A 25,363-nucleotide genomic window follows, 5' to 3' on the forward strand; every position below is an offset into this window, starting at 1 on the left:
ACTAACACCTCTTCCAGCAGCAACCTGGTTTTCTCAGGAGGTCTCCCATCCAGGTACTGACCAGGCTCAGCCCTGCTTAGCTTTAGTGGGCAACCAGTCTTGGGCTACAGGCTGATATGGCTGTTCTACACTGGAGAAAAACGTATGGATTCGCATATGTTTACTTTAAATTTCTTTAGAGAGAAGTATTATTTTTCCTATCTTTCCCCAAAATATGGTGTGAGCATCAGTGAGTACACATATGTAATGCCTGTTTCATTACTCACACACAAACAAGCACACAACAAACTCTTACTTCAAACAAGTGTATCTGTCTCATACTATTGTCTTAAGTCTACCTTGACCAGCAACGCTCCGCCTATGATTTATCATTTATTTTTCTTATTCTGTGAATTGTTGACGAGTATTGATTTTTGAATGGATTTTGTTTTCATGAAACTGCTGGCTGACAATAAATCACATTTAACTTATCTTAATTGTCAAAGTAATTTTATCTGATGTATTATAAAATTATGTAATTTGAGAGTAGGCTTTGGTCCACCCTATTTCACCGGGGTCCACTCACTTTAAAATGTGAGGCCTCGCCACTGTGTTGCGCTGTACAGCCTGGGCCCCTGGTTATAGTGTATGCTGTACCAGCCACAATGAAATCCAGCTACAAATATTTGCATGTTCCAGATGTATTAATTGTCATTAGCTGTCACCTGGTAGTGGTGAAATGAAAGTAAAATTTTAAGGTCTGTCAGTAACATCAAATGCATTTACAAGCAAACAGGTGGGCTCCTAATTAATTCTTTCTGAAGTAACTGTATTTTAGATACAGTAAACAGTATTTAGACAGTACAACTGATGAAACACTGTTATTTTCACCCAATGGTCAGACGTTTTTTTCATTGTAAAGATGGTGTGAGGAATGAGGGACGTTCACTTTAATCAGCCTGATGCAGGTTTGGGGGTTGTTTTAGTTACTATAGCAACAGTCTGTCTACTGGATACTGATAAAACACCACCTACTTGGATTTATTAAAACTAGAATTAAACCGTATCTACGCATAAACAAACTTTAACCTCACGCGAGGCGACAAAACCATAATCACTCATGGAAGATTGCTATATGACACTGTAAGCAGCTGCGTAGATGCAGTTCTATCGCGTCGCGCAGTGTGTACAGTGTTGATAGGGCACTGAAGGTCACTTCCTGATTTACTGACTGTCGCATTATGTCCCAACACATTCAAAACGCTCTGCCCCTCTTTAAATGACGTTTTGTATCCCTGAAACGCGACATAACTACTACAGGTGGAAATAGCAAGTTTTCTTACTTTATTTGAGGCAGACCTGCACCTCATTTAGTCAGCGCAGGTGAATTTATCGACTCGTATGCTTTCCTGGCACGTTTATTTCGGCGAGGAGGTTTTAAAATGGCGATGGCAGCGTCACAACAGGTAAGATACTTTTCATTAGCTTTTATAGCGCTGTTAGCGTTACTCGTGCGCAAAAGTTTGAATAAAGTTTGAGCTCTTTGCAGTCAGTCACTTGCCTGTAAAAAATTGAACGTCTCCTGAACCGAGGAAGAGTAATGTGCACTAGCAGCAATGAGAAAAGTTGTGGGTTTGAGTTAAGTTTAGAGGTTAGATGAAAAATGAAATGTAGAAGTGTTCGTAAGCGGACAGTGTGATATTATAATCCTAATAATAATAGTTATTTGATGTATTGTGTGTTGAAGGGTAAGGACTCTGGAGTGAAGGTGAGGGGGTGATGGGCGCACACACATCCCTTCACCTGCAGCAGGAACATGGCTGAAGCAGAGCTTACGTCCAGTGAAAGCAACACAAACTGTCAGAACAACGATGGTGAGTTCAAAGTAACTTTGTTGCCCTGTGTATGTAACAGGTAGCCTAACATACTTTTCCAAGCTGTTTGTTTAGGGTCTTGAATGTCAAAATGGTAACAGCATAAGTAGTATTATTACGGTTATGTTGTGCACAAGAGAAAAGGTGAAGAAAAAAAAGTGTATATATCACAGAATTATTTTTGATTTGTCTGTTTAACATGTTCAGATGTGTTTTAGAACACAGAAGATAAAGCATAACAGAAATGATTGACAAATTAATAAATGTAGCATGCACCTCAATGAAAGAATGAAATGAGACAAACTGATTTTCAGAGCCATCAATTGAAATGTAACCAGTAAAATAGAAAACCTTGTGATATTGGTGGTGGAGGTTGCTATCAGATATGTAGCTACAATATGTGTACAATAACATTACGATGTCCAGAAATCAATTGTAGTAGGCTACATTGGGTTTAATTGTCATTTAATGAGATATATAAATATATTGTTAGTGCTAAGAATTTTCACATGAATAAATCCATAGATCCGCAAACTATTCTTGTGTAGTTTAATGGTCTAGAGTTCTAATCCGCACTTGTATCGTTTTTTTTTTTTTTTCTTCTCTCTCATCAAAACCAAATGTTCATCAGTGGTTATATATCAAGCAGGGACACGTTTGTGAGCATTTTGTTTTATGATTTGTGATTTCACCGGAACGAATAGAGAGTCTCTGCAACAGTGTTTAGCGATAGATTGAACCACACGTCCGAGTAAAGGCTGTGCTCGAGCCACAAGAGAACACCGTATCCATGCCACTGATAGCAGTGTAAAAACAACACATTTCAGCGCTTATTTAAAAAACTAATGAAATCAGTGCTGTTCTAGTTAACTGGAGATGTTTTATTTATTTGTATTAGGTACATCCGTGCCGCGAGATGTTTTAAAAGTGGTGGGGACAATAACGACCCTGGCAAAAAGTGGTGGGGACATGTCTCACCCGCAAATTACACCTATGGGTACAAGTACGGTGGCCAAGAGAGCTCAATGCGCTGCAACTGAAGAAAACGCATGCAAATAGAAAAAACACCCGCAAATTAAGAAAACATCTTCATCAGTTTCACAACACACGTGTGCTCCAAATACACAACCAAATACAGAAACGTGCTGCAAACAGCACAGACAACAACATAAATGTTTCCAGGGGACCCCAAATAAGTGACGAACCCAGATGGGACGTGCTTACAGCTCAAAGATTTATTTTTTTATTTTTTTGCAAAACATACAGAGATGGCATGTTAAGGACATACAACTTTGTATACAATATAGCTTACAAAATTAGAAATGAGCTGAAAACTTAAATAAATAAAAAGATAGAGAAAAAGAACATGAGGGAAAGATATTAATCTATACAACAGTTACATTGTACAAATTTTGTCATGTTATGTTTAAATAAGTTTCATACGAAATGTTAGGTAATGTTGGGTCCAAAGATGAGACGGCAAGTTTTGAAGTTGAGACACTCACACATATTTGTATGAACTTTGTAAAAGACTTTTTTTTTTGTATAAAATGTATATTTATTTGCAACCGTTATGTTAAAAGCAATAATAAGATATTTCTGGTAATAACAGCTATTCAGCTGATGGACACGTGCTGCGTTGTCATGGGAACATCCCAGGTGAAATGAATGAGGAAATTACATTGTCTTTCTTTGCTCCCTTCACCAAGTGCGTTCCAAATGGCTACATAATGGCACACAAGTGCCGTCCTCACTCCAAAGTCCCACTTCAAGGGCTCTGCCGTCTGCCCTTCGAAGGGAGTAGGGCATAGGGATGCTCACAGGCAATAAGTACGTCCCAGCCGGGTTCGTCACTTACTTGGGGTCCCCTGGAAACATTTCCGTTGTGGTCTGTGCTGTTTGCAGCGCATTTCTGTATTTATTTGTGTTGTGAGTATTTGGAGCACACGTGTGTTGTGAAACTGATGAAGATGTTTTCTTAATTTGTGGGTGTTTTTTCTATTTGCATGTGTTTTCTTCATTTGCAGCGTGTTGAGCTCTCTCGGCCACCGTATACAAGACTGTAACCACTTCAATGAGGGAATAAACTACAAACACACGAACATTTACAGTAGGGTCAAGACTGCAAAATACAAATGGACACTTTTGTTCATTGTTATAAAAATGTTGTAGGCTGATGTTAACTTTTGTCAGCATATAATCTCTGTCATGAAATTGCAGTTCCTTAAAAAAACAGTTTGTCTTTGGTGCTTTTGAGAAATTTAGAGGATGCTGATTGCCTTATGAAGGATTTCATCAGAGAGCAACAGTCTCATTTTGCAAGCATTAACAGAACATGAGGTGCTTCATTGCTCTATGACTCTATGATTTTGGTAGCTAATTATTTACTTGGAAATTTAATCTTAATTAGTTAGCTATTTCTCTGTGACTGCAGGAACACAGAAACCTTAAAACACAAAGACCAAAAATAATTCTTTGTATTTGAGAAATATGTGGGCTGGGTCACCATTGAAATTGTGAAAGCATTGTTATTGTTTAAGGTGTGTATTGTTGGGCAATTTAACTGCTGCATTTGACAGGACAATAATAGTTTCTGATTGCACTTTCAATTGAAGATTTCACAGCTTTGTTAAGGCATGTTCTGTCCACAATCGAGTATTGGCTTGTAGATTATTTGCACATTTTTTGTTTCTATTGAAGTAGATGAGTGGCTGCACACACCTGTGATGCACACTGAACCATATTCAATTGGGGAAGAAGAACCTGTAGAGCTCGTATTATTCGTTGCCTCTCCCATTGTATATTTTGCATCCTTATTAGGCACAATATAAACATTTTGTTTGTCATAGTGAGCTGATGTTGCTCTATTTTCCACTTTGTGTTTGATGTGCTTTTGATGTGCTACTGTGCTGTCCTCAGGCCCTCCGCTCTCCAATCATTCATCCTCTATCCTCATTAAGTCAAAGAGCTATTTTGGTCAAATTTTGATGGAAGATATTGTCCGGTAGATTATCAAGGACGTTTGAGGACAGCTTTCTCATAGTTTGAGGGAGTGTTGACGTGATGTTTCCTCAGGTCTTTGGGTCACGTTTTTAGTCTGGTTTCAGCTTGCTTTCTCTAGCTACTCCTGGACAGTTTTCATGTCACTCTATTATGTGGAGATAAGCTGGTCAATGGTGTGTTACTACTAAAGGAGGATAAAGGTTGTTGTACTGTTTTACTCAGGCAAGACTCAGAGAAGTGTTTACCCAGCCACACACATTGAGTCTTATCGCTCTTCAGGACATATTTACCTGGAACATTGAGAGCACAGACCTGTCACCCAATGGAAAATCTGCAGTACAAAAGTAGGCTACATACAAATAGGGTACAGTCATGTACTGTGGTAATATGAAGGAATTTTCCAGATTGATTATTTCACAGGTGTTTTATCCCTATTTTTGAATTACACATTGTGTTGTGTTTCGGGGTTGAAGGAAAAGTCTGTAAGATTTCCTGGCTGAAAATTACCAGTACCGTTTTTGTTTTTCTATGTTTTTTTCATGCCATGTAGGGTGCTATGTATAGAGAGATATGTTGATTATTGTTTTTTATTAGTTTGATTAGGAATTATTTCTGTCCAATTGACCCTTCGTTAAGCCACGCCCAAAAACCGGCACAGGCCAATCGTGGCTTAGCAACCGTAACTAGGCGCGGGAGGTCTGGCAAGCTTTCGAGCGAGGGAAACCCAAGGGGAGAAATGCAGGGCGTGGATCAAGCAGTGTGGGAAGCTCCATTCACAACTAAATGTCGACAGGATTAACAAAAACACCTATGTTTACTCCACGATGTGTGAGCAGTAGCCTGGCACGCTAAAAATATAAGCCGGAGAATGTTATCATTGCAAATTGGTCAGGCTAATGTCTTGTGTTTATTCCACAAGATTTATGGATAAGCTGTTTGATTTATAATTATTAGATTATTTTCAAATTTCACTTACCCTGCTGTGCATGAACATAGCTGTTCCTCAATTTTTGTGTTTCCCATTTGAATGGTCAGCGTATGAGGCGGCTGCTGTTTGCGCTGGGACCTATAGGCTTTAGCTTAAATTTTGATGAAATTATTCTCTAATCGGTTGCATATTATGTCGTGGATATATCTCTCGAATTCATACTGCAGTCCCTTTTGTCTTGCTCTCTCAGATATTTCACCTGTTCGCCAAAACTGACTAATTATCTCCTTGGTAATGCATACTGTAATAGACGTGCCAGGCGCAAAAGCTTGTCAGGCATAGCAACAGTAACTATGGAGGGCGGGGCTTAGCAAAGGGTCAATTGACCCTGAAATATATGATGACGGCTAAAGTCAAAAGTAGATATGGTATTTTTTGCACAAACTGCCTCTAACCCTAACCCTAACCCTATGCATAAAATGCCTTTTATAAAATTAGAATTATCAAGACAAAGCAGTCAGCCATTTTCTTCATCATTGTTATTTCAACCACAGAATGCTATCAAACACTATATTGTATGTAATTTGACGTAGTGGAAATAGTGGACATCTGTTAGCTTTAGAAAAATGTCAGTTTATTTTCTAAAAGGGAAGAAACACCCATATGACTTGATGCTTACAGATATTTAACAGCTTTTTACTTGTAAGGACTGATCAACATTTGTAATTTGCCTTTCTAGATTCCCAGGTATCATCAATAATCAAGTCTTCACAGTGTTTGCAGAGTGCCCCCAAGCCTCTCACCCAAAACTATGCCAACCATTTTATGCCCTCATGCTCTCAGCCCCCACATGTCTCTCTCGGCTGCAAATTATTCACTCCATGTAACGGCACTGGTGATGAGGATCGCAGTAGCCTGGCCTCTCAGGACTCTGGTATCCCCACCCTTGAGATCAACCCACCTGAGCACATTCATGCTCGGGTCAACACCGCTGAGCTGGTGGTTCCACCGCCACTTGATGATAATCCAGCAACACTTAACTTGGATATTTCAGATAGCTCTTTACTCAAGTCTTCCACCTTCCCCCGTTGTGACTTTGATTTGGTACGTCTCTACGGTGCAAGTGGGCTTTCCAGTGCGGCAGGCAAGGGTACATTGAACCGCAGTGATGATATTTCAGTGTGCAGTGTGTCCAGTTTAAGTACTGAGTTTTCTGCCACATTGTCAGTCAGTAATGAGGACTTCCTAGACTTCATGGTTACATCCGAGTCCAGCGCCGTTGTTACATTTGAGAATGATGATGTCCTGCACCGTTCTGATTATTCACTCTCACCCCCTACTATCCTACACGGCAAGCTGAGCAGCCCACAACGGCAGGCAGTGGGGGTCTCTACGCCTCATGAGGCTAGGCCCAAGAGACTGGGACCACTCGCCAACTTCTTCCACAGGTATTGTAGCATTTGCATTTGTAATGTTGTTAAACTCACACTAAGAAACCAGATTGGTTCAGTAATATCATGATATGCCTGTGCAAGTTTATCCAAATGTTGCCTTTCAAATAATGTTGCATTAATATTATTCAACAAGCTTCAAGCTTTTTTCCTAATTTACAATTTTTGATTGCATTTTATTTTTCATGTGTGAATCTTTCTTGGGTACATTTGAAAATCTAACAATACTCTTGGCAATAGATGTTTGTTTGTTGTAGATACCTTTTCGCTTTTCACATTATCTGAGCTCTTTTTATCATTGACTTCTGTGGTTTGTCAAGGGGTAGCACCCTAAAAGTATTTTTTTTTCTGTTTTCTGTTTTTAAGTATTTTAATTAATTAATAATTAAGACTGGAATACACACAACTTTTCAAACCTGAACAGATTTTAAAACACTAGACATCATACACTTGCTGATTTTGTAAATGGTTACAGAGGGAAAAGCCTTTAGTGGAACTGCCAACAAAAACACTCTCGAGTGTACTTATGTGTACATGCCAAATTCTTGCCAACATCCCTTTCTATCTGAATTTCCAATTATAGAGTATCTAGAGTATCTTATAGAGTATCCTCTCAAAAACAACGATCTCTTGCTGCCTCAACCCAGTGCTTGTTTGGCTATAATAAACTTCAGATCTTGGCCCCACAATATTCCATATCACCATCTTCCACTGAATCACTTCAATGCTGCTGAAAAGCTCATGTATTTGCATCACAATTCACAATCATTTTGGAACCTAAAAAATGGGTTGCTGACCAAAAGTGTTGTGAAGCCACTGAGTAGTGTGGAGTAAAGGGCTCAAAAGGTCTTAAGTGGCTTAGGTTTTTCATACTTAAAGCTCGATCACTAATGACTCGTTTTCTACCAAGTGGTACAGTACAGTACGATTCAGGACTGTAAACCCTGATCCGGCTTGCGTTTCCACCGCCAACAGTACCCTTACTTTATAGGTTTGGTGTATGCCGGAAAGTAGCGATCAACGTCATTCTTGTGCAAGGAAGAAAACACCAACTCGCGCACAGTAAACAACAATGGAGGACATACATCAGTTCTTGTTCTTGCTTCTCGGCATGTGGCTGCTTGTCACAAGACCAAAAAAAACAACATTGTGTTGCAATGGTATTGTGTTCCAACTGTATATTAAAAAATGGCGCCTCTTGTGTTGTCATTCCCGTTGTAGCAGTGAGTCTAGCTCCAACCTTTAGGTACTGGACTACTGTACTAGGTACCTCAACGGAAGGGTCCCAAAAAAGTGGTACAGAACGGTTCGGTATTTTGGTACCATTCACAACTTTTGACAATCGAAGCAGAAATAATTGTGTACCATACTGAACTGTACTGTACCATATTGCTCGGTGGAAACGAGCCATAACTGGACCTTGGCTTGTTCTTTAAGATTAAATACTGTCCTCTATGTCCCCATAACAAGACTCTGCACTGTGGGTGATCGCGCTCATCTTATGACCCATGTCTCAGAATTACCTGCCCTTTCATCATTGTGATGTGGACTGTCTTGAAGCTCTCAAGAGATATCTTAAAACAGCTCAAATATTTTTCCTTTTCCCTTACTCTCCACTATAGTGCAGTATTCAATGAAAAGTGCTAAATAAGGTACGAGACGCTGTGCTGTATCGTGAATAAGTCACGGCTGAAGACGTCGCAGAGTGCTTGCAACCCCCTGACTTATTCATGATACAGCACTAGCCTCGAGTACCTTATTGCTTTTACAAAACGGTTACCACACAATACAAATATTAAAGCCAAAAATCATATATCAATGCAACTTTCATGAAATCAAATTACTAAGCGTTTTTCCACTGGAAAAAATAGTTCCTGACAGTGAACAGCAGCAGAAGTTACATTATTTCGCTATTAGATGGCGGCAAAGACTGTCTTTATGAGCGAGTCAGGACTGAAGCAAGTGACAAATGACCAGTGTCAGGGCACAGGAAAAGTCTATTGACCAATCAGAATCAAGGACTGGAACTAACTGTTTTCTAATAATAAATAAATGTCTTGTTTTATGGAGTTCATATTGCTTAAAATATAGAGCCAAATTTGTTCATTTTCAGTAATGCTCTGTTGGCTCATTTCTGTTATTTCTTTTCAATATTTGTAAGGAGTCTTTTTGCTAAGAGGATGAAGGACACGGGTGCACTGGAAGGACAGCGAGAGCCTGGGTGGAAACTGTTTGGTAAAGTTCCACATAAAGAACTTTCAACCAAAGACTCCAGGAAAATACCAAAGGTATGTTAACTTTACACACCTGCACTCATTTTCACAAGACTTTAAAAGACAAAATGTGCAATGTACTTGCTTTTTGAGTGGTTTTGTATGTAGTAAGGTTGAACTGAAATTATGAAAATATTGTTTCTGTATTCAATGCCGTCCTTAACTCTATGTGTAAAAAGTACCCTTCACTGAGCATGGCTCTACTTATTTTGAATATTTAGTATCTCTTAATTTTTTTATATTTAGTATTAAGCAAGTCATATGAGGTAAATGATGTTTAAAACTAAAGGCTGGAATACTCTACACAACTTTTGCCCAGATTTTTGCTTCGATTTGCAGTCTCAAGAAGTCAACATTAGTTGTTGAAAGTCAGATCCAATCTGTAGATTTTTTAGTTTGAGTCTATGGTTACATCCAGTTGGATGACATCAGATATGTTTCATATTTATTTTAAGTAAATTTTTTTAGAACTCATTGTTTTAATTTGTCATACATCTCCTAGCAACGTTGATGTTAAGTTGATGTTAAAAATGTGCAGGGTAACACTTTCCTCCCATGACTGCTGCAAATATGAAATTAGATATTAACCAAGAAATATTAATAGGCATCCCATAAAGAAATTATTAACTGTCAAGCTATGCTTTAGAATACGTGAAGTTGCCAATTTACCCAGGAAAATTGTTGATTGTGTTTTTAATTGTTGATTTCTGTTTTTAATGTATGTGAGGAAAGTATTTAAAATAGCTTTCAATTTAACAATGAAGCCATATAGTGCTACAAAAACAATGTTTAAGTTAAATCAAAGGGAGGTTTATAAAATGTGTATTTATGCACATTTATGAACTATGTGAAATAAGGTCAAGAAGTAGTGTTCATACTTTGTCATATCTTAGTGTCTGTATTGTTCATGTTTTGGCTTAAAGTTTAAGCAAACTTGCAAAATGAATGAAACTGGTTTCCCAAAGGCTTCCCGATCAGATGTAGTCCCGCCCTAAACCCACGCCATTGGTTATAAAAATTCAGTCTCCATCAAAATTGACAATTCTTAGTTTTTGTATGGAATATTGTAGTGTTTACTATAAATTATTTATCAGTGCTTTTTTTTTTTTAAATTCATGTGGCATCGTAGTCTTCAGTCAAAAGCTTTACCTTCCTCTCCTTCTCACAGCAAAGTCTCTTCTCTAATGATGTGTGCATTGGCGTAAGGGCAGGACGACAATCCCAATAGCTAAAATATTCTCTGCTTGGAAGAAAGTACTTTAACAATGAAAAAAAAAATCATGTTTAAGAATTTGTTTATATTCGTTTAGATTTTTCTTTTTTTAATTGTTACGCATGAATCAATCAAATGGCTTTACATTGCAGTCTTGTTATGACATTGTTGTGAATGGGGCTTTGTTTCCTATGTACAGAGAGACAACAGGCCTGCAATGTGCTTTAGGTAATTTGAACCCCCCTGATTCAGCCTCCCTGTGTCCATCTAGATTTCACCCACCTCCAACTCCTGCCTTTATCTCTCGTTTTTGTTCTCTGCAGCTGTAATGGAAGATTGAGGTATTGGGTGACTGGTTTAGAGTTGCTGTTTTATTTAGGCTCTCTAGCAGTGGCTCCTTGGAAGAGATGAGTTAAGATGAACTTAATATTACATGCTTTAGTCCTGACTTTAAACATTGCAGTATTCTACCTGCTACCATTACTTGTTTTATTTGTAAAAGTCTTAACAGACTAAAAACGTGTGGGATTGTCTGACAGTGTGTTTTGGATGTGTTTCTTTATATTTTATTTTAATTAGTGGAAGCTCATGAGAACTGATGACACACAGTAAAACAGATTATGCATCATCTTTGTACATGACTCAGGCATGCACAGCGGAACACAGAGCGCACTGATCGCATGAAACTGCAGTGCAGAGTGCCCTGTGCTCCTAATAGCTGGAATCAATTAGTATGGCTGCCTGTAAATCATGGATCCTCTCTCAGCACTGTGATGACGAGAAACATTAGCATGCACACACGCATATGGACACAACAGGAGCAAGGGACAAGATCGGATCCTCTGCGTCCCTCTGATGTAGGCCCTCCCAGTTTGGTGCATGTTTGTTTGGACGGAGTTATAGAGAGAAAGAGGGCAAGGAAAAACAGTGTCAAGTAACTTAGCAGGAGTGAGACAGCAATAACAGCAGAGGAGCAGGAGCACATAAGTATCATGCTACTGTTTCTCAGGGTGTGTCCCATATTCCTTGTGGTCTTCCTCTGCTACTGTGCCTTGCCTTTCTGTCTACAAGGCACTTAAGCTTATAGTTAGGAAAATACTGCAATGGTAGCGTGTAGTGTCTGAAACGCTGGATTCTGAATGTCTCAACAGCACTGCAGCGTTCATGGTGAGTTCATGCCTTATTCATTTTTTTCTTTCCCCCTCATTGTTTTCCGTCAGATAATTAAGAAAATGTGAGGGGAACGAGAAGAAAGAGAAAAACAAGAATTTGTGGGGAGGAAATGACGTGGAACGAGAGAGATTCTGTCGTAGCAGGTGTACCTGGTGTGTGAACACATTTGTGTGTTGGTGAATTATATTTGTATTGTTTTTTTGGCTGTCCCACATTTACTCTTAGAACTAATTAAGAGTTATCCGTCTAATCTTACTTGATGTCCTTTTCTTAAACTTATTTGGCTCATTGTTGGAATGTAGGTCATTTTGTCTAGTTATCTCTGAGAAAGTGCAGTGTGGGGGCAAATTAAATATTTATATTCACTCAGTTCAGTGTGCAATAGTGTGTGCTTTCTAACTGAATAAATAAAACAAAACATATTCCTCTATTATCAACTTGGTTGGATATACAAATTTGACCGAATATAGTCCAAATCAGAGAATTTAAAGATGGATGCAATGCAAGACAGCACAGATTTCTATTCAGGCAGGGTGTACAGTGTATAACATGAAACTTGGTAAAGGAAACTCATACTGTAACAGTAGCAAGTTGTTCTGATTTCATTTGAGCCCGTCATGACATATTGTGTTCTGTTAAGACATTTATTATTTTCAGTTCCTGCTGGTTTGGGAACTTCTGCTTCCATCTGTGCAGGTTGTGAAGAAAGTATTGTGTGGCAAAAAAAGCTGGATGTTAAAACATTCTAACATGTGTGCGAATGAGTTCCATCAAGTTGTCATGCCTAAAGCCTTGAAATGTATACTATTATTTAATTATAATTTTAGGGTGATTAAGCCTTGTTACCATAAACCAAAAAAAAAAAAAAACCTCAATACTCTAATATAAAAATATATGTGTATATATAATATATATATATAATATCTTAATTGTAACGTGATATACGTAATGGTAGTATTTGTTCTGTTGCTTTTCTTTTGCAGATTTCAATAAAATACAAAAAATGGTTACATTAATCAGAGCTAAATTAGACTTTTTATTGAGAATAAGGAGAATTACAAAAAACTCAACATTACAGTAATGGGCGAAAAATGTGCATTATTGTCATACAAATAATGTCACATTTCAAAAACAATTTTAATAGACCTCAAAACAGCCTTAATTATCATGCACTGTCAAATTTCATTTACTGTTTTTTGGTGAAAAGTGACTATCAAAATTATTTTAAAAACTACATTATTATTTATTATAGGTTATTTATTTATTTATTTATCTATCTATTTTTACAGGAATATGAAAGCAGGAGTGGACACACAAGCAATTCCACATCTCCCAAGAAGAATGTAAGAAAGAACCTGGACTTTGAGCCACTTTCAACCACAGCCCTTATACTGGAGAACCGTCCAGCGTGAGTGTTTTTGTGTGTGCCTATGTCTCTGTAAATGTGTTACATTTATCCCCTCCTATCCTCAAACTTCTTATTCCTGTATTATCGGTAAAAGAAAAAAAATTAGAGGTACCATCAGTGGTGTTTTAAAATGAGCCATCAAAGTCCTCACTTTTTTTTATATATATAAATCAAATGTAAATGTATGTCCCTGTTACACTTCATTTTCCTGGTTAAATAAACATTGCATAAAAAATAAAGACCAAATATAATTATATTTTTACACTAAATGTAATTTATAATCTATTTATTAAAACCAAGTATAAATCATCAAGTTTGGTGTTTGCATTTTTAAAAAACATTATAACTAAAGGCAGTAACAATTTAAACAATATATATTATTTGCAAACTAATATTCAGCTTTTCTTTTTAAGTCAATTTTCAGCAGTCATCAAGCTTGTAAACACTGGTCACAGACACGAAGTACCACCTTTAATTTCACCAAGCTGATTGCTCACTAAAAACCCCACAGTCATCATGTTTTCAGGCCAATTCAAGTTTGATTTTGAAGCGATATAAAGTGGTGATATCTAAATGGCTGAATTGTTTACTTGCTACATTTATGAGAAAACGCTTCCCTGCCATTGACGACTGTTTTTACGTCTTTCCTCGTTATCACTATTATAAGGTAGGGGGCGCTATTACTCATCTCCTGAATGAGTACAGTATCTCCAAATCAAAAAACACAGGCAAAGAAGCAGCAGAAATGAGCAATCTCATATGTAAGCAGATGCATATGAAAAATAATGCTAATTATAAACAGCATATAAATCAAAATGGCCTAATGCTACTGAATGAAATGTCAACCCAGGATGAGCTACAGGGCTGTACAAGCTTTGGGGGTGTTGATGGACTCGAATCTACTCCGTCTATGTTTTGATCATCTTACAGATTCTGATCCAGACGCAGTCTTTGACAAAAATGCGATTTCCTCAGCTTTTTACTCAGAATAGAATGTTGCTTTTTTATGAAACTTACCCGTATTCAAGTGTTGATGAAAAGAGAATGCATGAAGCTAGAATAAAACTAGCTAGAAGCAGAGGCTCTGTTCTTTCTTTTGATATATTGCATGTTCAGATATTCATACAACAAAATATTCTGAAAATTACCAAAATGTTGGCGGTGGCAAGCAACTTTTTTTAAATTTTTTTACGCTGGTGGGAAAAGAGTTAACAGGCCAATTTGAAAGTGCACACAGAAAAAAGGGGCAAGATCTATCACACGAATCAATCATATCCAATTATAACCGATCAGATCCAGTCATAACCGATCATATCCAATCATAGCGCGATGGAGGCATTGCCTCCTCTCACGTGGCTTTCCCCCATTCATTCTCAATTACGCCCCATCAAACATTAGGGTGTCTGTTTTAAGTCAATGGGGAAGCCTCCCACTGTAACTTTACCTGCGGGTGTTGCTTTTGGGCAATGTTACTTTAGAGAAACAAGTGACTTTTACACTTTTTAATGTCATGTTTTGTAATGTGTGCATTGTTTTATTTTGCAATATCGATTATTTTCTCATCTAGTTTTTTTGAGGAGACGCTGCCTCCCTTGCCTCCTCCGAGGAAACGCCCCTGCATAGCACTCTCCTAAAACAAAAAGAAATCACCTCTTACCTTCCATGCAACGTTATCCATTCACAGACAGGAGCACAGGAAATGTTGCATACTAGTATGTATTAAAGCATAGGGATCATTAAGATAAAGAAATGAGTTATAGATGTAAAGTTTGACAGAATGTGACTCTCACAGGCAGAGAAAAATTGTAAAAGTGAATTAACAGTTATTTTGTATCTATTGTGTAGGAATCTTCCTGCAAAGCCTGAGGAAGAAGCCCAGAAACACAGACAAGAATATGAGGAGATGGTGGCTCAGGCCAAGAAGAGAGGTGACTTTCTTTTCATGCATGTGTTTGTTGTTTATGTGAGCGCAGGGTCCACGGTTAATATGCATGCAACAACACATCTGGAAGTAAAAATCTTTGGAGAGTGTATAGGAATAATTTCTTCAACCATAATGATTAAAAAAATACTGTTTCATGGCTGGTAAGAAATATTTATGGCCAGTAAATATTGTCAGTTCATCACTGGCAGATGTTGCAAAAAGTTGGATCTTATTTGAACTTGACAGTTTGATTGTTTATGTCTTTAGTTTTGTGTGCTCTAGAGGGCGCTGTTGTAAAAGAGACAGATTTCCATTTCACTGCCATTCTCTCTCTCCTCACACTGTGTGTGTTTCTGTGTAGAGCTGAAAGAGGCCCAGAAACGGAAAAAACAGCTAGAGGACAGGTGTAAACTAGAGGAAAGCATCGGCAATGCTGCGCTTACCTGGAGTCAGGAGATATTACCCAACTGGCAAAGCATGTGAGTCAGCACACAAAAATCATTGACACTCTATAGCCACACAAACAAATGTCACTTCTTGATATTCCATATAATTAAATAACAGTCAATAGATATAGTAGCCAAAAAACATTCTCAAAATAGTAATGTTTGGCAAGAGGTGTATTGTCCAATGTAAGATTAGTGAGAGACATGGATTAGAAGTTAGTGCATGATATTTTGTGCTGATATTTTGAGCTTAGGTGCTTGTGCAAGCTATGTGAGTTTGAATTTGGCTTGCAACATTTTCAGCTCCAGTTCGTATCCTTATTAAATCCTATAATCTCTCTTCTGTCCCTATAAATAAAACATTAAAATGTCTAAAAGTCCAAAAATGAAATAAACAATGTAAGAATTAAAAATGTGCTCAGAGAAACAGTCACGATATACTGTATACACATATATCTGAAGAGAAATAACTTGTTTCACTCTGTCTTTCTTTTCACCATTTTAGGTGTTCATCTAGGCGGGTGAGAGATTTATGGTGGCAAGGTCTGCCACCAAGTGTGAGGGGCAAAGTCTGGAGTCTAGCGATAGGAAATGACCTGAACATCACAGATGGTATGAATGTGTGTTTTGTATGTTTTTACACACAAAACCCATGCATACTGCATATAAGCACATACAGGAAAAGACTAAAAAGACTTTTACACTTTGGACAATCACTTTAGATTTATTTTTTAATTTATGAATTAAAAAGAGTACTAAATATAAAAAAAAAATTTAAATGTGTATTTTGTGGGTAATTATATAAATCGCTTTGCATTAGGGCTGCACGATATATCGAAATTTCACAAATGTACATCACAATATGCACACTTTGTGTCCGTTGTCCAACCAAACTAAATTGTTTTTATTTCTATAAAAATGCAATACAATGGTAGGGGCGGTGGGCAAGTAATGCAATCACCCCGCCTCTTTTTCTCAGCCCCCCCCTGCTCAAATTATGTTCCCACGGCTATCAAATAATCAAACAACCAAGAAGAAATCACTCGCTGCTGTTGATGCGATAACTTTTGTAGCTTTAATAAGAATCAGTGTATATTTAATTCATACAGTGAAGACTAAGCAGTCTTTTATTTTTAGATGTGATTATTCAATTTCTGTTGTTAAATAAGCCTAATGTAGCCTACCTGAAAACCTAAACCACCTGGTTTGCATTGACGTTAAAATGACACTTACTTTTATGTAATGCTACATTAAACCTCTGCTGTTCAATTTCAGAAGTTGTAGGGATGCTTTCTTCTCACAAAAAGAATGTGAAACATTTATGTTGGTTATATCACTTTCAGCTTTTAAATATATTTAAATATAATTGAAATTTATTTTACACACTTAAAGTATTATTGTAGCGCATATTGAATATCACATTATTTAATATTGTATTTTCTTAAAAATCGTGCAGCCCTTCTTTGTATTGTTTTTTTTTTTTCGTGGCAGCATCACAAGCAGCATCCTGTGGTTTGATTAGTCTTTCATTTTAAACTTTTCTCCCACATTACAATTGCCCCGTTAACAAAAACCCATTGCATGCGTAATTTATATCATAAATTGGCAAAACAATTGATTTGAATGCTGCATTGACGTCATATGGTAATCAAAGCAGTAGTAACAATGTTTTTGTGGCTGTTTACTGTGAGAACTCTAGACTGAAAACTGTGTTGTGGTTTTAATGTTTTTTTTGCAACAGTCATCTGTTGTAATCATGAGTGTAGAAATAAAGAAAGTTTAGGAGCTATAATGTTGAATAGCAAATGATTCTTAATGAGGACAGGTTGACAAGCTGGGTAGTTATGTTATGAGAACTTAGTTTTACATTGTTTATGCATTCCCTGTATTTAAACATAATGCACTTACTTTTTTATATTTAGTCAATAAACACTCAGAAATCAGAAACGCTCTTCTAGTCATTTAGATGAGAGCAAATTTTATTCATAAAAAGTTACATGTAATAACGTTACTCTATCACTAAGGCTGGGCGATGACATCATGGTTTTCTCCAAAGCGGCTATATATATGAATTACCTAATTTTTTACAACAAAAATGAAACCTCACTGAACTTACTTAAGCTGGACTGTGATGCTATTTTCTTCTGGAAACAAACTTTGTTGCATTATTTTGTTATCTCTGTAAAGCTGCTTTAAAACAATCTGTATTGTAAAAAGTGCTATATAAATGTGACTTGACTTGACTAGGGGGTCTAATTAGAAAGCAAATAATGATTTCATATTTACATTAACATTTAAATAACCCATACTTGTTTCTGCGTGTGTATGTGTTTTAAATAGAGCTGTATGACATCTGTTTGGCAAGAGCTAAGGAAAAGTGGAATGCCTTTGTAGCCCCAACGGCTGCTGCAGAAACAGAGATTGAAGGTGATTGTTATGCATTTTTCTTTTTCAGTTTTCCATTATTTAAGCTTTGTTTCTCTCCTTGCACTATTGCTGGAATTGCTGCTTTTCCCTCATATAAAGCAATCTTTATTATCCTCTTTTATGCTATTTTGTTTTAACTTCTTTCTGTTAAACTCCTTTGCTTTTCATGTTCTTTTGTAACTAATAATTGCTTCATTTTTAGATACGGGTTTGTCTCATGCTGATCGAGAGGCCAGTCTAGAACTGATCAAGTTAGACATTTCCAGAACCTTTCCCAATCTCTGTATATTCCAACAGGTAGGGTGCATTGCTGTTTCTGGTGTTTTATATCATATGCTGACGAATGTATCGTTTTTTTGTTTTGTTTGATTTTGCATTTATTTTCAGGGAGGCCCATACCATGATGTATTGCACAGCATTCTGGGAGCTTACACTTGCTATCGTCCCGATGTGGGATATGTAAGTACACGTCTTGTTTACTCAAGTAATGTCTAGTTTTTAAAACCACCAATGCACCACTGCACTGTTTACAAGCAAAACCCCTTCTTAACCTTAGTTTGCTTGAGTATTGACTCATATGAAGAGATCTTTACAGAGTAAAACAGAAACTGACATAGATGTTGTGTTGTACAGCTGGTTTGCTGGGGTATGATGAGCAATATTGTTCCAGCTATTACGCACATTATTCGCAGAGCCCTAGACCTTATTCTGCTGCACAACGCCACAGCAATGTGTGCTGCACAGCTCTCTTACATCCTGCTCACATCCTGCTCACTGCACCACAGTATCATTTGTTTGGCCAAAGTGCTCTTGCACTTACATCTCCACTTAGAAGCTGGGTGTAAAGGTCACATTGTAAAAACTCCAAAAATTACAAGATAAATTAAGAATAGCTTTTGTCATACTCCCAGAAACACCTCCACTGGTATGATGCAACAATTTAAATGAGAATGTCTGAAATATAATTTAGCTGCCTAGTTTAGTACTTCTGCATTAAGAATCTTTTGAGAGAAAAAAACTTGGCTTTATTAATCATTTTCATTTGACCCTTTGAACAACACATACCTGTTGAACAAGACGGTTATCGGGGAACAGTGTGGTTACTCTGCGTTACTATGCTTGTTATCAGTTTGAATATAGAAAGGTGGCACTGATCTGACATTTATGGGGTAACGTGTGTTTTGTTTTTTTGTTTTTAATTAAGAGTAGATGCAAGGGGTGTAACGATACCCTCATGTCACAATTCGATACATATCTCGATACTGAACACACGATACGATATTATTGCGATACTCCAAGACATATGGTAAAAGTTTAACAAAAAATGACCTGTTGATTAAAATGCTAAATTTGGTATTACATTGGAGGTGGAAATTAATAGGCTTGGATTTGGTCCTGGTAACCCAATGCATAGGACAATAGTGACACCAAAATAAAAATATTTATGATTCTGATGCTGAAAACAGAATTATTTTAGATGAATATGCTTGCACTCTTTCACTCACTAGATATGTTTATAATAATGTAGGCCACTTTTTACTGGTAACATAAGACTTTTTGCATTATAATGTATAATAATGCAATTTGGCATTATCAGGACCCACAAATATTCCCCCATTGCATTATTATACAATATATTCAACATTTATATATAGTAGTTTAATGTAGTACTGACAAACTTGTCTGTAAACTTGAATTTTTTCACACACAGTAATTTTCATTTTGGGTGAACCATTCACAATACATTTTGTCATTATCCACGATACATATTTTTGCATTTTTTTTTTTGCGATATATTGTGACACGATATATTGTTACACCCCTAGTAGATGCTATTTTTGAGCTGATAAACATCACTCATTTATCAGCTCAGCATTAAAGTCACAATGAAATCCAAATGGACATTTCCTGTTTTTTTATTGAATATCGCAGTATCTGTTATAGTTTATCTTTTTTTTTTTTTTTTTTTTTAAAATTCATGTACACTCGTAATCTTTAATAAAAAAAAACCCCTCCCTAGCCTAGAAATCTAGACGCACCCTAGCGGCAACACATTTTATTTTGCAGCCAGGGTGGTCTAGCAACTCTCCATTGGCTTTCGAGTTGGAAAAACCAAACTCTAGTCAGGCCAATCACATTGTGTATAAAGTCGGCGAGCGGGCTTAACATTATGCCGACAGAGTTGCGACGGTTCCCTGCTACTTGAAAACAAAGAATGGCGGCTGCTGCTGGCGAACAGCGGTCTCTCGTATCGGCTTTGGCCGCGACTCTGGAGGACTTGGAGTTAAGCTTTTCTTTGAGAAAAGAACAAAGAACGGCACTGAAGTCATTATTAAAAAAGGATGTGTTCGTAGTTTTGCCGACCAGATACGGCAAAAGTTGAATCTATCAACTAGCTCTGCTGGTGGGAAAACGCTCTGGTTGGTTGTAGCGCTATCCTATTGCGTGCAGAAGAAATTTGAAAGACAACTGTTTATCCCGCCCCTCGGATTGAGCCCTGACAATGGTGAGTTCCCAGAGCCAACATCTTGATGTGGGTCTGGCTTGCCAGGCTACCCCCTCCCCGCTTTGCAACGACTTCTCTTCTCTGATGATGTGTTTACTGATAACCTGTCACTCGCATGAGATCACGGCAATAGCAAGCTACAACGATCCAATCAATTCCCAATGGACAAAAGGGACAAATTCTCACCCTACATTTTTTTTTGTTTTCATGTTCGATAAGCCACTTCACTTATATGTCACAATAGGGAAGAAAAGACTATTCTGTTTCATGTTGACTTTAGAGATAAATCCTCAAACATGTCTGTTATGTATTTGTCTTTATCTGTTTTCTTGTGTAGGTGCAGGGAATGTCCTTTATAGCAGCAGTGTTGATTCTCAACATGAACACTGCTGATGCCTTCATTGCATTTGCCAATTTGTTGAACAAGCCTTGTCAAATGGCTTTCTACAGAGTGGACCACAGCCTTGTGAGTTTTATGAGTAGTTTTTTAAGATGTGCAATCAATAAGATCGGAATTAGAAAAAACTCTTCATATTCTCCTTTTTTTTTAATCTTCCCTAGATGTTGACATACTTTGCAGCATTTGAAGTGTTCTTTGAAGAAAACCTACCAAAGCTTTTTGCACATTTCAAAAATAACAATCTGTCCTCTGATATTTATTTAATTGACTGGTGAGTTACTTTGTTTCTTGAAAAGTTCAGTTCATAAACGTACCCTTGAGTCTCGTGAGGTATAGATTTATTTATCAGAGGTCTGCTTTTTGTGTAGGATCTTCACCTTGTACAGTAAATCACTCCCACTGGACATTGCGTGTCGTGTGTGGGACGTGTTCTGTCGTGATGGTGAGGAGTTCCTCTTCCGCACTGCACTGGGTATCCTGCATCTTTATGAGGACATCCTCACACACATGGACTTCATCCACATCGCTCAGTTCCTGACACGCCTGCCGGACTGTATCTCTGCTGAGGAGATCTTCTCCAGCATAACCACCATCAACATGAACAGCAAGAACAAGAAATGGCCACAAGTATGCATCTTTTTCTAAACAATCACACATAAACACGACACATGCATTGAAATGATTACATATACACTGAATTATGCAGAATGATATAGATAGTTACAGTACTACCATTCAAACGTTTGGGGTCTGTAAGATTTTTTTAATGCTTTTGAAAAAAGTATCTTATGCTTCCCAATGCTGCATTTAATTGATAAAAATACAGTAAAAACAATAATATTGTGAAAACATTACAATTTAAAGTAACTGTTTTCTATTAAAATATATTTTATAATGTAATTTATTCCTGTGATGGTAAAGCTGAATTTTTAGCATCGTTACTCCAGTCTTTAGTGTCTCATGATCCTTCAGAAATCATTCTAATATGCTGATTTGCTGCTCAAGAAACATTTCTGATTTCTGACTTGTTAAATTGATGTTGTGCTGCTTAATATTTTTGTGGAAATATTGATACATCTTTCAGGATATTTTGATGAATAGAAAGTTCAAAATAACAGTATTTATTAGAAATCGGAATCTTTGTTACACTACTAATGTCTTTACTTTAGCGTTTGATCAATTTAACTTGTCCTTGCTGAATAAAAGAATAAAAAATCTTAATGACACCAGACTTTTGAACAGATTATACAGTGAGTTCAGGAAGTATTCAGGCCCTTCTTTTTTCACATTTTATGTTACAGCCTTATGCGAAAAAAAAAAAATGCTTTTAAGAAGTTTAACATTTTAAAAAATATATAAAAATGGTTAATCTGATGGAACTCTACTAGTCTTTTTTTTTTTTTTTTTTCTCTCGTTTGTTCCTCTAGGTTCTTCAGGCTTTGCAGAAAGGACAAGACCGGGGCAGTCCACTACTGAAACGCTAAGGATGCATCCTTGTGTGTTCTCTTCCACCTTACAGAGACTAAGAGAGAAACCCATGTTGACTGTGCATGGGTATTCCTGCATACCTCTGGTACCTCGTCAGAGAATATCAGTTCCAGTGGCCACTCTGTGTCCTCTTCCATACAAACGGATGCTTGGGAATACAAACTGATCTCACAGGGCTGGAACGGAGACAACACATCACATGAATGTACACTCCATCTCTCAGTTAGGTGTGGCAATGTGAGCTTGTGAAGCTCTAACTATTCCATGTCTCTGTCCACTATTTATTCCTTCACCCTTTATCTTTGGCTTTATCCTTTTCTCTCGCTCAGCTTAAACGTGGCATTTCCATTTTAAGCGAAATAAAGTAATATATATTTTGCTGTGTTTTTCTGAGATTGTTTTTATTTGTTTGTTCGTGTTGTTTTTAATGTGTGGAAGCATACTGACTTCAAATTACCTCCGTGTCCTTCAAAATCTTGGAGTCTAAAAGTGAGTTTTATGTGGTAAAAAACTGGAAGTGCTCAAAGCATGAGGTTAATTTGTTTGGCTAGGATGCAATGTCAGTGAATCCCACCACTGTTTGTAAGGCTTTTTGCTCACTTTTTTAATCTAAGCTTCTTATCAAGAACTATCATTTATTCTACCTCTTACTCCTTGTGTCTGTATTCTATGTTTCTGTCCTCTATCTCACAAACGTCTTTATTCATAGATTTGAGTGGGTACTGAAAGATATTAGTGTGTTGTGGTATTGCTATTGGATTCTTTCTCCCTTTTCTTTCTTTTTATAGAAAATACTGTGCCAGTCTAAAACCAAACATGCTGTTTCTGATATACCCATTTCTGAAGTTTGGCTTCCGTTCATGCCTACACAGCAGGAATTTAGTGAGATGAATGTGGCTTTAACATTGCGGTGCATAGTGGTTGAAGTGTTGAGAAGAAAGTAGATGAAAGATTACGTAGGAGAACCTGTTCAGAGATTCTGTCATCATTTACTTTATGTTTGACATATTGTCTTTGTTAATAACAAAGAAACTGCAGTAAATTATGAATGCATTATTAAGATTAAAATCAGGCAAAACGTATTATGAATACAAAATTGATTTTTAACAAATAGAGTACATCATGGTCTTAGCTTGTTTCATGTAAATAACATGCACTAAAACGGCCTAATTTATGGGACCACAATGTAACAGCAATAACAGCGTTTTTCACTTTTTTAAGTTTGTCATTTTTGTGAATATTTTTCATTGAGAATTTTATGGAGAAATGTTTTGGTTTGACAGTATAACGTTAAACATCCAGATGCTTATTTATTTTGTGTGAGAAAAAGATCTTAATCCCCTTGGAAATTGTGTGTATATCATATGTGTGCAATGCATGTTCACATGTACACACAGTAATATGTAAACAATCTATGAAGGCACTGCAAAGAATATTGAATGGCACGTGTTATCTTGCACACTCTGTCGTAAGTTTATAGATATTATCAAGATAATGTGGTGAGATTTTGCTGCTTTGTGATCAAAGGAAAACCTCTCACCTTTTTTGTGGTTTAAACCAAACTACTGCAATAAGCTGCTTTGCACAATTTTTTTTTTTCTTTTTCATAGATTTCATAGGTCTTTTATACTATATGCTCTCTGCTACTTCATGTTTTGTTTCTTGTTCATTACCAAATAAGAACCCCAGGAATTAATTTCATGTTAATGTTGGCTGTTTGCATTACCATCAATCTGATTATTCATTGCCCTCAACTTACGATATTAGCAATCTATGTATAACAATTAAAAAAAAACTATTAATAATAACTTGTACATCTGGGATCAAGCACCAGGAGTTGTTGGCTTTGTTAGTGGCTTTTTTTCTCTCTTGTCCAAATCTTTGAAGTAACTTATGAAAATATATACATAACTCAAAAAAGATTTCAAAATACGTCATATGTGTCTGGTTGTGCAATCAGCTGCTTATGACTTAATGTACAATAAAAAAAAAGTCATTACAATCTTAATTGTAATGACAGAGCTGACTTGTGTGTATAACCAATGTCATGTTATGTTGTGAGTACTTGAGTGCGTACATCATCATAAACAATTCATGTTTAGAAGGGCATAGGGCATCCGGGAACACGGGAAATGTTGATAATGAAGTGCAATAATGTATTGTGCATTGTATTTGTTATGTTCGTGTATTGTTTATGTGGGAATTAACCGAATCGGGTGGTAAGATGAAGACAGAGCAGAATGTTCAGTGTATCTATGCCTGTGTATGAATAGTTTGCCAGTCAGAACTAGCTTTTTTTTTCTTTTTTCATTTCATTTCAGCACTGTATGAGCATTCAAATGCAGACTGTGTGCATGCAACCCCACACTTGAGGCTTTCAGACGTTATTTGAGCATGCATTGATGCAGCTCACACAACACGTTTTGACTATGTCCTTGTTCTTACGTTTGTCCTTTTGTCATATAATCCTGCCTTTGCTTTTGTTGTGTCAATATAGAAATAAACGTATATATATTTATGGTCCATTGTCTCATCACCTTATTAATGTTCACATTGAGAATAATGGCACTATAGACTTAAGATTAAGATGGTGAGTCATATGTGAGCTGAAGATTTGCTACATGAAATAACCGCATAACTGTTTCCTCTGTGTGCACTCTTTTTTCGCAGTGGAACATTTTCTCACCTATAACCTTCCCCCTTACCAAAACCACACTCGCCCCCTCCCCTTCTACCTTTAAAGTCCATGGTGAAGTGTGTTGGCCATTCTCTTATTGTTATCAGTATTATCTCGAGAAGCGAAATCTGCAGCCATGCGTCATTATTGTCTTTGTCTTTTTGTTGGACTTCTGGCGGTTGCTTTCCTCCAG

General features: G+C 37.0%; 1 protein-coding gene across 2 annotated transcripts; it reads left to right on the top strand.

Annotated features, from left to right (window-relative positions):
- Positions 1 to 1,189: 1,189 nt before the first annotated feature.
- tbc1d14 (TBC1 domain family, member 14) lies at positions 1,190 to 25,016 on the top strand. 2 transcript variants are annotated; one of them, XM_079865624.1, is made up of 15 exons: positions 1,190 to 1,445; positions 1,727 to 1,853; positions 6,524 to 7,232; positions 9,397 to 9,523; positions 13,184 to 13,302; positions 15,148 to 15,230; positions 15,588 to 15,705; positions 16,178 to 16,284; positions 18,013 to 18,099; positions 18,302 to 18,396; positions 18,487 to 18,558; positions 20,943 to 21,071; positions 21,167 to 21,276; positions 21,374 to 21,632; positions 22,433 to 25,016. In XM_079865624.1, exons 2-15 carry the CDS (start codon positions 1,796 to 1,798, stop codon positions 22,487 to 22,489), a joined length of 2,130 nt encoding a protein of 709 aa, XP_079721750.1. In that variant the 5' UTR covers positions 1,190 to 1,445; positions 1,727 to 1,795; the 3' UTR covers positions 22,490 to 25,016. The 2 variants fall into 2 exon arrangements, with proteins under 2 accessions (XP_079721750.1, XP_079721751.1); XM_079865625.1 differs by lacking the exons at positions 1,190 to 1,445; positions 1,727 to 1,853; positions 6,524 to 7,232; positions 9,397 to 9,523 and adding an exon at positions 11,465 to 11,888.
- Positions 25,017 to 25,363: the final 347 nt, after the last annotated feature.

Source organism: Squalius cephalus (assembly GCF_949319135.1).
Source record: "Squalius cephalus genome assembly, chromosome: 3".
NCBI classification, from domain to species: domain Eukaryota; kingdom Metazoa; phylum Chordata; class Actinopteri; order Cypriniformes; family Leuciscidae; genus Squalius; species Squalius cephalus.